The 13,404-nt window shown below is 39.4% G+C and overlaps 1 protein-coding gene across 1 annotated transcript in view; it reads right to left on the reverse strand.

Moving 5' to 3' along the window:
* Nucleotides 1-13,404, reverse strand: part of TTC39B (tetratricopeptide repeat domain 39B) — a 41,931-nt gene that overhangs the window by 4,208 nt on the left and 24,319 nt on the right. Inside the window, exon 15 of the mRNA XM_024211082.1 lies at nucleotides 5,273-5,390. Within this exon, the coding sequence (XP_024066850.1) occupies nucleotides 5,273-5,390 (118 nt within the window). The remainder of the gene's footprint in view (nucleotides 1-5,272; nucleotides 5,391-13,404) is intronic.

The raw sequence follows: 13,404 nt of genomic DNA on the forward strand, positions 1-13,404 counted from the left end.
CGGTAGGCTGTGCTTCCCTGCAGCCAAGGGGAGTCCTATTGACTCTGGCCGGTAGGCTGCGCATCCCCACAGCCAAGGGAAGTCCTATTGACTCTGGCCATTAGACCACGCTTCCCTTCAACCAAGGGGAGCCCTACTGACTCTGGCCGGTGGGCCGCTCTTCCCTGCAGTCCAGGGGAATCATATTAGCTTTAATGGCAGACCTGCTCCACCCTTGCCCCGGTGTACTGGCCCTGCGACAACATCTATCTATCAATAACAAAAGGATTCTTAAATGACTACTCTATTGCAATATAAGAAGCAGAGAGAACCCTCTATTCCACTGCCACCATCAAAGCTGGCTGACAAAATCGTGGCTGGAAGAGCTATTTGGTGTAGTAAACTGGCTAAATCAATTTAAACTGCATACTGCAAACCCTGGACCCAAGGACTGAGCCCTGGAACAATTCTCACCCTATGTTGCAGAAAAGATTAACATTTCACAGGAGAAACTCACTGACAGAAGAAACCTGGAAATGGACCAGATGGCACTGATCACTCCACCAGTTCTGACAAAGCTCAGACTCTGAACAGACAATGAAATACTACAAGCCTAAGGAATATTCCAGATACCCACCAGTGAAACACATAAGTGCCCCTCTGTCACAGGTTGGCTGGCCCTTTAAGGGAAGAAGGGCTCAACTTTGTGCATATCATGGAGACTTAATTAGAATGACCTACCCCAGCTGCAGGGGATCAGAAGGATGATTAAATAAGCCAACCTGTGAACTTGGTCTGGGGAGAAGGCCCAGGAGATAGGGCAACAGGAGTTTACCTTCTCTGGGAAGGGTTTGGTAAAGGCAGGATGGAGAGAACAACAGGGAGCAGACCAGGCTCCTGTGAAGGGCCTTAGGATATGACCAGTAAGAAGCAGAAAGATCCCTGAAGGAAGCTGCTGGAGTCCCCAGGGAAGGTAGGCAGTGGGGAAACCTTCTGGGAAGAAGCAGCCTACAAGAACACTGCACGGCTCTGGAGTAAGAGCAGAGAACTTCAGTGTAGCCCAAGAGGGGTAGAAGAATTATTAGTTTGGATATTTATTTCCATTAACAGTTAGATTTTTGTTACCTCAGAAGGGGGCTGACCTTAAGAGGTGACCTGGCTGGTGGGCCGGGCCACGGAAGATGCAGACAGAAACAGGCCAGCACATGGCCAAAGAAGTGGTCAATGGGGGCATTAGAGCTGAAGTCTCCTGCAATGCCCCACACTGACGCCAGGGAGTGCAACTGTGCGAGTGCAACTGCTTATACCCTGCTGGTTGGTGAAAGCCAGCAAAGGGCAACTGTGCCCACTACTAATGGAAATCATCATTTCCTTACTAAAAAAGGGTTTTGCATTCACCAAAAATGCATTTATTGAAACAATAGAACAAACTCGAGATTTAATCCCTCAAACCCTTTTAAAGTATCTCTTGGGAGGAGAGGTTAATGGTCTCCTGGCAAGGTTGTACAACCACTTGATAACGTATTGATCCATTTCTGGGAGGAAAAAATTGGGGTACCTCTTCCTCAGAGTCCAAAGCTGCCTTGAGAAAATCCTCTTTCCCCGTCTCTCCCTTGATGGGGCATGGTTTTGCTTTTCACAGCCCTGGAGTCCATCTCAGCTATTCTCTAATTTTGCTGTTGCTTTGGTGAGAGCCTCTGCCTATATGGATGAGCTCCACTCCCTTTAGGCAAGTTAAACAGCTGTTTGACTGTCAACACTTCAGAAATGGTTTCAACTGCTGCCTTGCTCCACTAAGGTAGTGGAAATTTCCTCTCCATGAGAGCAGTAAGAGAGCAAAAGGACCACATGGGAAAGCTCTACTTCAAGAGATACAGCTGATATGTGTGGGTGTGTCCCTTTCATTTTTTCCCTTTCTTTTTCTTCTGTCTTCTCTGGATGAGAGACAAACAACATCCTGACATCGCCATGGAGGTTGCCTTCCTTCATGCTGTGAGCAAGGCACCAATCAAATGGCAGAAGCAAAGGAGGAAGCCCTAAAGAATGGGAAAATCCTCGACAGTGACTGGTTATCGGCAAGTGAGGAGAAACCCAGTGTCCTTGCTGTTGTAAACTTAACTACAGAATCAGACATATTATTGTCTGGATAATTCAAAAGTTTAAGAAAATATATTTCTTTTTCATAATGTATGACAATGATCCATAAAGACACATCAGTTAGTCATCATAACACTCCTTTAAGGCATCTAACATATCTAAAGGGCACCAGATAAGTGAAATTTATTATGATTAGCTCACTAAGTCATAGAAAATTATAAAAGTCTTAAACAGTCCTTCTAGAATAATATACTTTTAAAAATAGCTGCTAATTGTTCTTTGTACTTTATATATTATCAATACGTTCACACTAAAATCACCACTACCACACAAATTCTAAATTCATTTTCCACAGCTTTGATTTATTTTGTACATCTTTACAAAACAAGCAACATAAATGAAAAAAGGAAATCAAATGTACATTCCTCTTCCCCCTTTAACTAACCAAATTTTATTTTATGGAGACTGTTAAGAGATGCTGTAGATCAGTGGCTCTCAACCTTTCCAGACTACTGTACCCCTTTCAGGAGTCTGATTTCTCTTCCGTACCCCCAAGTTACACCTCACTTAAAAATTACTTTGCTTACAAAATGAGACATAAAAATACAAAAAAGTGTCACAGCCACACTATTGCTGAAAAATTGCTTACATTCTCATTTTTACCATATAATTATAAAATAAATCAATTGGAATATAAATATTGTACTTGCATTTCAGTGTATAGTATATAGAACAGTATAAACAAGTCATTGTATGAAATTTTAGTTTATACTAACTTTGCTAGTGTTTTTTATGTAGTCTGTTGTAAAACTAGGTAAATATCTAGATGAGCTGACATACCCCCTGGAAGACCTCTGTGTACCCCCCCCCCCCCCCGGCGTACACATATTCCTGGTTGAGAACCACTGCTGACGATTAGAGAGGTCTGCACTTTATAACTAATGTAATGCACACGGGGGTAGGTTCCTATCCAACTTACCAGTTTCCTGGAACTGACCTTCATTGTGTTACATCAGTGGCTTAACTCAAAGCAAAAAATTTTGAGGGAGAACTGTATTTACAAACAGTTCAATATCACACTTTGTACCTAGCTTTTTCTGAGACGACTGCTGTCACAGTATCAAGAGAAGTGCACTTAGAGTGGAACATGGAGAGGGACTACAGAAGTGCCCAGTCAGGTATCCAGCCATCACCTGTCTCTGGGCATGGATCTTTGTCCCACTTCTTCTAACTGGGGATTTTAAGGCTGCATAGCACCTTGCTGTACACTGTGGTATCGCCAGCAAACCAATCTGCCTAAAGTCCAGTGCCTGTGCTTTGATTTCTCTCCAAGGTGTACTGCCAGCAGTTACCTGTTACCACGCAGCTCTTTCTAAGTTAACACACCCACCAGTCTTATAGGGCCCTATTAGGCCAAAAGTCTTTCCAACTCTTCTGCAAGAGTTGCCCCCCCCCCCCCTTGAACAGAAGGTCCTGTTTGTTTGCTGGGTTAGAAAGACGGCCCAGAGTCAGTTCAAGATCACCTTTTTATACCAAAACCCCTTTCTTTGTCTCCTAGTCGCTAGAAAACCCAGCTTGAACCAGTATATGCAAACCATTCTACCAATATCGATCTTTTCCTGCAGAAAATTATTTTATTTCAATGAAATCCCATTTTCCAAAGGGAAACTGTTTTAAATTTTTTAACCAGTCCTAGTCCTAAATCCTGACAGTGTGCCACAAACACTGTACCCGAGAGAATTTTAAAGGCTACATTCCTTGAAATTGGTTACAGCATAGAGACAATTACAGTATGCCTTACATACTCTGTCTGTATTCTGAGATATGGTAGCAGAAGGTCAGATGTGACAGAGAAAGATGGCAGAGATATTAGAAGCAAACTTATTCTTTCTTCCTTTCTTAAATGTGATTATTTTTCAATTATCATTTGATCTTTGGTCTTTATTAATTAGAACTGAACAACAAAGATATTTTCTATTTCTGCAAGTATATGTGGGTTTTCAAAACTACTCTTCTACTGCATGATAAAACTCTTTGGGTGAAATCTCTCCATCCCACACACCCTCCTTGAGGAATTCTATTTTATGCAGGAAATGACATGAATTTTCTGAAGAGACAGAACTGACTCATCTCCCCAAGTAGTAAGTAGGCCATGGAGTCACAAGTGTAGCCACTCCATAGCTTCAGCCAGCGCTCCTCCATGCCCTTTTGGGGAGCATTTGGACACTAGATCTGCATAAGAGGAACCTTTGTAGGCACTCACTGGCTTGTCTTCAACTGCCCTATCTATGCTGGCCTATTCAGGACCTACACAGAGCCCACATCTATCCCACACAAGGGGTGAAGTGGATCGCAGCAGAGTTTAAGTGGGGTAAAAGCCCTCGTGTGGGCCCTGTACATGTGGGTGAATTTCATCCTGAGGCCTTTTAGATGAGGTAATAAAGTAATTAATGTAGTTTATAAGATGATCTGATATCCTGTTGGACTTCTCATTCTTCTGGTTATTATTTGCATTACAGTAGAGTCAGTCTATAGGCACTTAACAAGAATTAGTGCCACATGTTCTGGGTACTGTACCAATATGTACCAAGGGGCATGCAATCTAGCCCAATGATAACACACAAAAGATGAAAGGAACAGACAAATGGCTAAGGGGTGTGAGGGAGTAGATGAGGTAACAGTAATATGAGCCTGTTTTACATAATCAGCACTAACAGTTTCCCACCTGCCTAGCCTTGTGGAAAGAGATAACACTGTTTTAAAAGCCTATTTCTATTCCACAAATTTATTTTTGAGTTTTATTGTTATTTGAAACTCTAACTGAATTTGCAGTTAGCACTTGTGCATTTGCATTCAGTGGGCTAAATTCAGCTATTGGTGTAAATGAGTATAACTCCATTGGATTTGACTGGGGTTTTGTCTTCCTACACCAGGAATTAGAGATATTCTGTAGATTAAGATTTCTTAAATTAAAGTTGCTACCACTTTCACTGGCAAAATTAAGAATCTAATGTTTTCTTCATTTTACTAACTACTAAGAATGTCAGCTCAACGCTTATCCAGACAGATTTTCTTCATTTATAACATTAACAATCAACTGTTTATCATTTGTTACTACTAGCTCATCAGTATTTTATTGTTAACAGTATATAAAGCTAAAATATAAGGTTACTCTAGCTTTATTTTATTTTTTTACCTTTGGATAACTTGATTAAAACACAGTTCAGCTTGCAAGAGTCTTCCTAGGTGTTTCAAACAAAGGCCTTTTAGTAACTGCAGCAAGCACAAATCATCTATAAAATATTCAGTGCGACCTTTAAAACAAAAACACAGACAAATTTCAGAGATATACATGGAAATAGAAAGAAAAAGGCTAAAGGGATTAGCAGTAAGGGATATGGCCATACTTCAAAAGTTTTGCCTATCAAATTTTGCAGCCACACAAGAACATACATAATCCTCTATACAAATTTTGAATAGTGCCTAATAAGAATTTGAAGAGCAAATTCCAAGCATATCAATACACTGATTCTGGAAAATAAGAAATCAAAACAGTGGACCTGGTTCTCCACTGTCCTCCATGTTATGAAGTCATTTAAACCTATGCAAAGTAAACACAAAATCTTATCTGATCAAAATGGAAGCATTTTACACACATTTTATACTAGGTACAAGAAACTGTAGAATCAGCCCCACTGTTAATAAGTCTGAAACTCTGCACACACAGCAAGTTACTATGCAGCAATCCAAGGTATCGATCTATTGAACAGCAAGCTGGTGCACTGTAATGTACCATGTGAACACTGCTACAGTGCAGTGAAAGTCCATGGGTGCGGCCTAACATAGAATCATAGGACTGGAAGGGATCTTGAGAAGTCATCTAGTCCAGTCCCCTGCACTCATGGCAGGACTAAGTATTATCTAGACAATCTCTGACAGGTGTTCGTCCAACCTGCTCTTAAAAATCTTCAATAATGGAGATTCCACAACGCCCCTAGGCAATTTATTCCAGTGCTTAACCACCCTGACAGTTAGGAAGTTTTGCCTAATGTCCAATCTTAACTGCCCTCGCTGCAATTTAAGCCCATTGCTTCTTGTCCTATCCTCAGAGGTTAAGGAGAACAATGTTTCTCCCCCCTCTTTGTAACAACCTTTTATGTATTTGAAAACTAATGTCCCTCCTCGGTCTTCTCTTCTCCAGACTGAAAAAACCCAATTGTTTCAATCTTCCCTCATAGGTCATGTTTTCTAGACCTTTAATCATTTTGTTGCTCTTCTCTGGACTCTCTCCAATTTGTCCATATTTTTCCTGAAATGTGGCGCCTAGAACTGGATACAATACTCCATTTGATGCCTAATCAGCACGGAGTAGAGAGGAAGAATTACTTTTTATATCTTGCTTACAATACTCCTGCTAATACATTCCAGAATGTTTCGGGTTTTTTGCAACAGTGTTACACTGTTGACTCATATGTAGCTTGTGATCTACTATGATCCCCAGATCCCTTTCTGCAGTACTCTTTCCTAGGCAGCCATATCCCATTTTGTATGTGTGCAATTGATTGTTCCTTCCTAAGTGGAGTACTTTGCATTTGTCCTTATTAAATTTCATCCTATTTACTTCAGACCATTTCTCCAGTTTGTTCATATCATTTTAAATGTTAATCTTATCCTCCAAAGCACCTAATTCCTCACAGCTTGGTATTGTCTGCTAACTTTATAAGTTATGCCATTATCAAAATCATTGATTAAGATATTGAACAGAACCAGACCCAGAACTGATCCCTGTGAGACCATATTAAATATACCCTTCCAGTTTGACTGTGAACCACTGATAACTACTCTGTGGGAATGGTTTTCTAGCCAGTTATGCACCCACCTTATAGTAGTTCCATCTAGGTTGTATTTCCTTAGTTTGTTTATGAGAAGGTCATGTGAGACAGTATCAAAAGCCTTACTAAAGTCAAGGTAAAGTCAAGATCTACCACTTTCCTCCTCTCCATAATGCTTGTTTCCCTATCAAAGAAAGCTATTAAGTTGGTTTGTCATGATTTGTTCTTGACAAATCCATGTTAACTTTACTTATCACTTTATTATCTTCCAGGTGTTTGCAAACTGATTGCTTAATTATTTGCTCCATTATCTTTCTGGGTACTGAAGTTAAGATGACTGGTCTGTAATTCCCCAAGTTGTTCTCCTTTCCCTTTTTTTATAGATTGGCACTATATTTGCCCTTTTCTAGTCCTCTGGAATCTTTCCCATCTTCCATGACTTTTCAAAGATAATCGCTAATGGCTCAGATATCTTCTCGGTCAACTTCTTGAGTATTCTAGGATGTATTTAATCAGGCCCTGGTGACTTGAAGACCTCTAACTTGTCTAAGTAATTTTTAACTTGTTCTTTCCCTATTTTAGCCTCTGATCCTACCTCATTTTCACTGGCATTCACTATGTTAGATGACCAATAGCTATTAACCTTTTTGGTGAAAACTGAAACATATTACTACTTCAAAGCACAGCACGCTATGCTAAGCCACACTCCAGGACATTCACTGTGCTATAGCTGTGTCCACACGAGATGGTACTGTGTGGCAAGCTGGTGTCCTGTAGATTCACACCCTGGCTTGCTGTGCAGTAATTCACCACGTGGATACGTTTTTTCTTAAAATCTCCCACCATTCCAAACTATTGGTGCAACTCTACCAGAGCCAACAACAGGAGTGTTTGTGTATATTGGCTGCCATTGTTTTTACCACCCTCTCCTCTAGAACTCTAAGCAGGGTGAGAAGGTATTGTAGTTAAAATGCTCGAAGTCATTAGTGATCCCACCATTACCACCACTGGAGGAGCTGCATTAGCAGAGTTCCAACAGCAAGTGAATTTAACAAAGAAGATTTATGCAAACACAGTGTCTGTGCAACAGGACCAAAGACATCACATGAAGGAGTTTTGTGAAGTGTTTCAGAAGTGAAGTAATAACAAGTGCAGTCCCCTTTCTTGTTGTGTTGGCTTATAATATTTGTTGGCTGCAGTGAAGAAAAGGAAAGAAAACACGCATATGGACAAACAGATGGCTGCACATACATTAATGATTCAGGAAGCAAAACACACTCCTTTCAGATCATCTTGTTTACAACTAATTACCAATTCTCTGAGGTTACATCAATTTTTTAAAAATGGTCTGCCAAATAAAACTATACAAACAGTTCTGAAAACATGGAACACAAAAGCAACTTGAAATATTTTTCACTGTCTTTAAGATTTTTTTCTGTCTGCTTTTAAATATTAGTTTTGATCCCTTTATATAATGATGCAAAAGTCCATGATTTTCACTAGTAGGTACATGTAGGTGAGGTGAGATGGCTATTTTGCATTTCTTTGTAAAATTGAGCAGTGATCAAATGTCAAAATCAGGTCGATGTCTCCTACAGGGACTGATTTCTTGCAGTTGCTGGGGGCAGATATTGACCACTGTCAGTCTTCACTGTTTTCTATTTCCTGAGATTTCCTCCCAGAGATAAAAACTAGTAAGTCAAAGTGCTACCATTATAACAGCACCTGAAGATTACATGAAGTTAATACTGACAGTCTGGCAATAAATGGTAGACCGAATCTTCTTGCAGTCTGACAGTATCTACGTGAATTCTATTCGGAGTATATAATAAAGCTGCAAGACCATCACCCAAAATATTTCAGATTTTCTTTTAAATTATGAATACATTATTTTCATTTGGGAAAGAATAAACAGGAATGATGGTGAACTGGTAGAATGTCTCTGCAAGCCATTTCAGAACTTCAGAAATTATATTTTCTTTTTCTCAGTCTGCTCCTTCCTATGAATTTTAGTAAAGTTTTGTTGTACAAACAGAACTGCATACAAATACCCAAATAAAACTTTTATATGTGTTCATGAAACAAAGTACCATGACAGACCAATTATGCTTTTCTTTTCAAGAGACACATTCTCTAATTCAGTTGATTATGAGGGACACATCTTGTCTTATAGCTTAGTGTCCAGGTCTGGATAGTGAACAAAAAAATTGTACAAAAGAACTCTTCACATTAACATCATTTTATCTGCAAATGTCTGTCTTAAATGTATTTGCATTTTGGTTGTAAAGTGGCATGCAACAGTAAATAAATCACTTAAGATCTGAGTGGTGCAAGACTGATTTGGCAGAAGATGAACATTTTGACAATGGATGAAAGCGTAACACTGGGCCACAGTCAGACTGGGTGTAAGCAAGTCAAAATGGCTGAATACTTTTACTAGATTTTATTGTTAAAACTTACTAAGCATGTTTTTAATCTTTAAATTTATATAATTTAATTTAAATTTAATAGTTATATTAATTTCCTAATTGTTACAAATTATGAACTTTAATGTCACACTAGCAGATTCATGGAATGTGTCACAGTTGTCTACAATATGCAGTGGGTTCTATTATCCACTGAATGATTCAGGTGACTGTACAGATAAAACAATCCAGGCTACCTGTGTGATTTGCCTGCTTGTCCTTCACCTAATCCCTTATTGGTCAGAGCACTGTTGAGAGCTAGATGCCAACCCTTGCCTTTCACCTGCACAACTCTTACTTCATAGATAACATCCTAGGCTGAGCCAAGACAAGAGGTAAAGAGTGTCATGCTAAGTGTTCCCAGGAGAAAGAGAAGAGACTGAGGCATAATGTTATAAAGTAAGCAATACAGGAGGCAGTTTACTTGGAGAGAAGGCTCAGCACAGGGAAGGAACACCTCAGCTCAGGGAGGGAAAGACATTTTAAAATAATAAGATGCAATTAAAAAAAACACAAAAATTGGCAGGAGGACTCAAGGGCAGGTGTAAGACTTGAAATTTCTTTTAAATCTTTGTTTAATTGTATATTTCAAGGTGACAAGGTCCCTTTATACACTAACATGCAGTCTACATTTCAAATGTCGGCAAGTCATAACTGGAGACTCTGGAGTCACAGCTCTAAAAGACTTCAGGGAAGCAAAAAATAAAATTATAGTTTCATATGTGCCGTGCTAAATCTGAAAGGTTTATGGTATAATTCCAAATTTTAGGGTTTTATGTCAGTAAAAGAAAAAACAGAGCACAGAATCATAGAAAAGTAGAGCCGAAAGGGACCTTGAGAAGTCATCCTGTCCAGCCCCTTGTGTTGAGGCAGGACCAAGTAAACCTAGACCATTCCTTGCTGTATGCAGTGTTTTTGTAGCTGTGATAGTCCCAGATATTACAGAGACAAGGTGGGTAAGGTAATATATTTTATTGGACCAACTGGTGAGAGAGAGAAGTGTTTGAGCTTACACAGAGCTCTTCTTCAGGTCTGGGAAATGTACTCAGAGTGCCATACCAAAATACAAGGTGGAACAGATCGTTTAGTAGAAGAAGTTAACACGTATTTCAAGTGACCATTCAAGGTGAAGTGGCCCGTTAACACCCCTGTTAATCCAGTGTCTCTGTTCAGTCCATGTTTTTTAATGTCTAGCAAAGTTATGAATTTAAGCTCCCAGGCTCATCACCTGTGGGTGAACACTTTTCACAAAGCAATCATTCTATATCAGTCCTCATCCTCAAAGGAAACCTGCACAACATTTTCAAAAGACAAGCCTGTGAGCTTAAATTCATAACTTTATTAGACACTAAAAATCATGGACTGCAGAAAGACACTGGATTTACTGGTTATTATAACAATCTATAACTCACTAACAACCACCCCAGCTGCCTTTCCTCCCTATGACTGGAGGGGTGCTAACAGGCCACTTCACCTTGAATGGTCCCTTGGAATATGTGCTACAATCTGGTCTACCTTGTATTTAGCTGTGACTCTCTGAGTACTTTTCCCAGATCTGAAGAAGAGCTCTGTAAGCCTGAAAACTTGTCTCTCTCACCAACAGAAGTTGGTCCAATAAAAGATATTTCGTCCCGCACCTTGTCTCTCTATTGTAGACCATCCCTGAGAGATGTTTGTCCAACCTGTTCTTAAAAACCTCCAATGACAGGGATGCCAGACCCTCCTTTGGAAGCCTATTTCAGTGCTTAACTATGCTTATCGTTAGAAATATTTTCCTAATAAATAACCTAAATTTCCCTTGCTGCAGTTTAAGCCCATTACTTCTTGTCCTACTGTCAGTGGACTTGGAAAACAATAGATCACAGTCCTCTTTAAATCAGCCCCTAACTTATTTGAAGATTGTTATTAGGTCCCCCCTTAATCTTCTTTTCTCAAGACTACACATGCCCAGTTTTTTTATCCTTTCCCCACAGATCAGGTTTTCTAAACCTGTTGTTATTTTTATTGCTCTCCTCTGGCCTCTTACCAATTTATACACATCTTTCCTAAAGTATGGTGCCCAGAATAGGATACAGTACTCCAGCTGAGGCCTCACCAGTGCCAAGTAGAGCAGAACAATTACCTCCTGTGTCTTACATACTACACTCCAGTAAATGCACCCTAGAATATTAGCCTTTTTTGCAATTGCATCACATTGTTGACTCATTCAGATTGTGATCCACTAAACTGCCAAGATCCTTTTCAGCAATACTACCACTTAGCTAGTTATTCCACATTTTGTAGTTGTGCATTTCATTTTCCCTTCCTAAGTGTAATAATTTGTATTTGTCTTTATTGACTTTCATCTTGTTGATTTCAGACCAGCGCTCCAATTTGTTAAGGTCATTTTGAATTCTAATGCTGTCCTCCAAAGTGCTTGCAACCTCTCCCAGCTTGGTGTCATCTGCAAATTTTCAGAAACATACTCTCCACTCCATTATCCAAGTCATTGATGAAAATATAGAATACATCCGTATACAGGACTGACCCTTGTGGGACCCCACTAGATACATCCTCCCAGTTTGAGAGCAAACCATTGATAACTATTCTTTCAGTATAGTCTTTCAACAAGTTTTGCACCCACCTTACAGTAATTCCATCTAGACCACATTTTCCTAATTTGCTTATGAGACTGTCATGTGGGACTGCATGAAAAGGCCTACTAAAATGAAGATATATCACGTCTACTGCTTTCCCCATATCTTTAACCCTATGAAAGAAGAAATTAGATTGGGTTGGGCATGATTTGTTCTTGAGAAATGCATGCTAGCTATTCTTTATAACCCTATTATCCTCTAGGTGTTTACACATTTAAAGTTTAATAATTTGTTCGAGTATTTTTCCAGGTATCAAAGTTAGGCTGACTGTTCTATAATTCGCCAGGTCCTCTTGTTCCCCTTTTTAAAGATAGGTACTAAGTTTGCCCTTCTCTAGTCCTCTGAGACCTCACCTGTTCTCCATGAGTTCTCAAAGATAATTGCTAATGGTGGTGAGATTGCTTCAGCTATTTCTTAACTACCCTAAGATGAATTTCATCAGGCCCTACCTATTTGAATACATCTAACTTATCTAAATATTCTTTAATCTGTTCTTTCCCTATTTTGGCTTCCATTACTTCCCCTTGCTGTTAATATTAATTGTGTTGAATATCTGGTCACCATTAACCCTTTTAGAAAAGACTGAAGCAAAATAGGCATTAAGCACCTCAGCCTTATTGATCATCAGTAATTATCTCTCCTTCCCCACTAGATAACTTACATTTTCCCATGTCTTTCTCTTGCTGTTAATGTATTTAAAGAACCTCCTCTAATTGCATTTTATGTCCCTTGCTAGGTATAACTCATTTTGTGCCTTAGTCTTTCTGATTTTGTCCTTACATATTTGCGATATTTATTTGTACTCTTGTTTAGCAATTTGTTCATGTTTCCACTTTTTGTGGGATTCCTTTTTGATTTTCAGGTCATTAAAATGTGCCTGATGGAGCCATATTCTTCCTATTTTTCTTTCGCATTGGGAGAGTCTGCACTTGTACATTTAATATTGTCTCCTCTAGAAACTGCCAGCTGTCCTGAACTCCTTTATCCTCTAGAAACTGCCAGCTGTCCTGAACTCCCTTATCCCTTAGATTTTCTTCCCACGGGACTTATGTAACACTTCTCTAAGTTTGTTAAAGTCTGCTTTTTGAAGTCTATTGTCCTTATTCTGTTGCTCTCACTTCTTCCTTTCCTTAGAATCATGAAATCAATAATTTCATGATCACTTTCACCCAAATTGCCTTCCACCTTCAGATTTACAACCATGGTGATGGGTACTTCCTCCACTCCATTAGAGTTATTTTGTTGAAAATAGAGTAAGATATTTAGGGACGGAAACTAGAAAAAAAATCAACTTTCAGGCAGAAAGTCAATGCTTTACTTTGGTTAAACTCAGAGAGACAGAGACAGAGAGAGAGAGAGAGAGAGAGAGAGAGAGAGAGAGAGAGAGAGAGAGAG

This window comes from Terrapene carolina, unplaced genomic scaffold (assembly GCF_002925995.2).
Source record: "Terrapene carolina triunguis isolate 2854851 unplaced genomic scaffold, T_m_triunguis-2.0 Scaffold113, whole genome shotgun sequence".
Lineage (NCBI taxonomy): Eukaryota > Metazoa > Chordata > Testudines > Emydidae > Terrapene > Terrapene triunguis.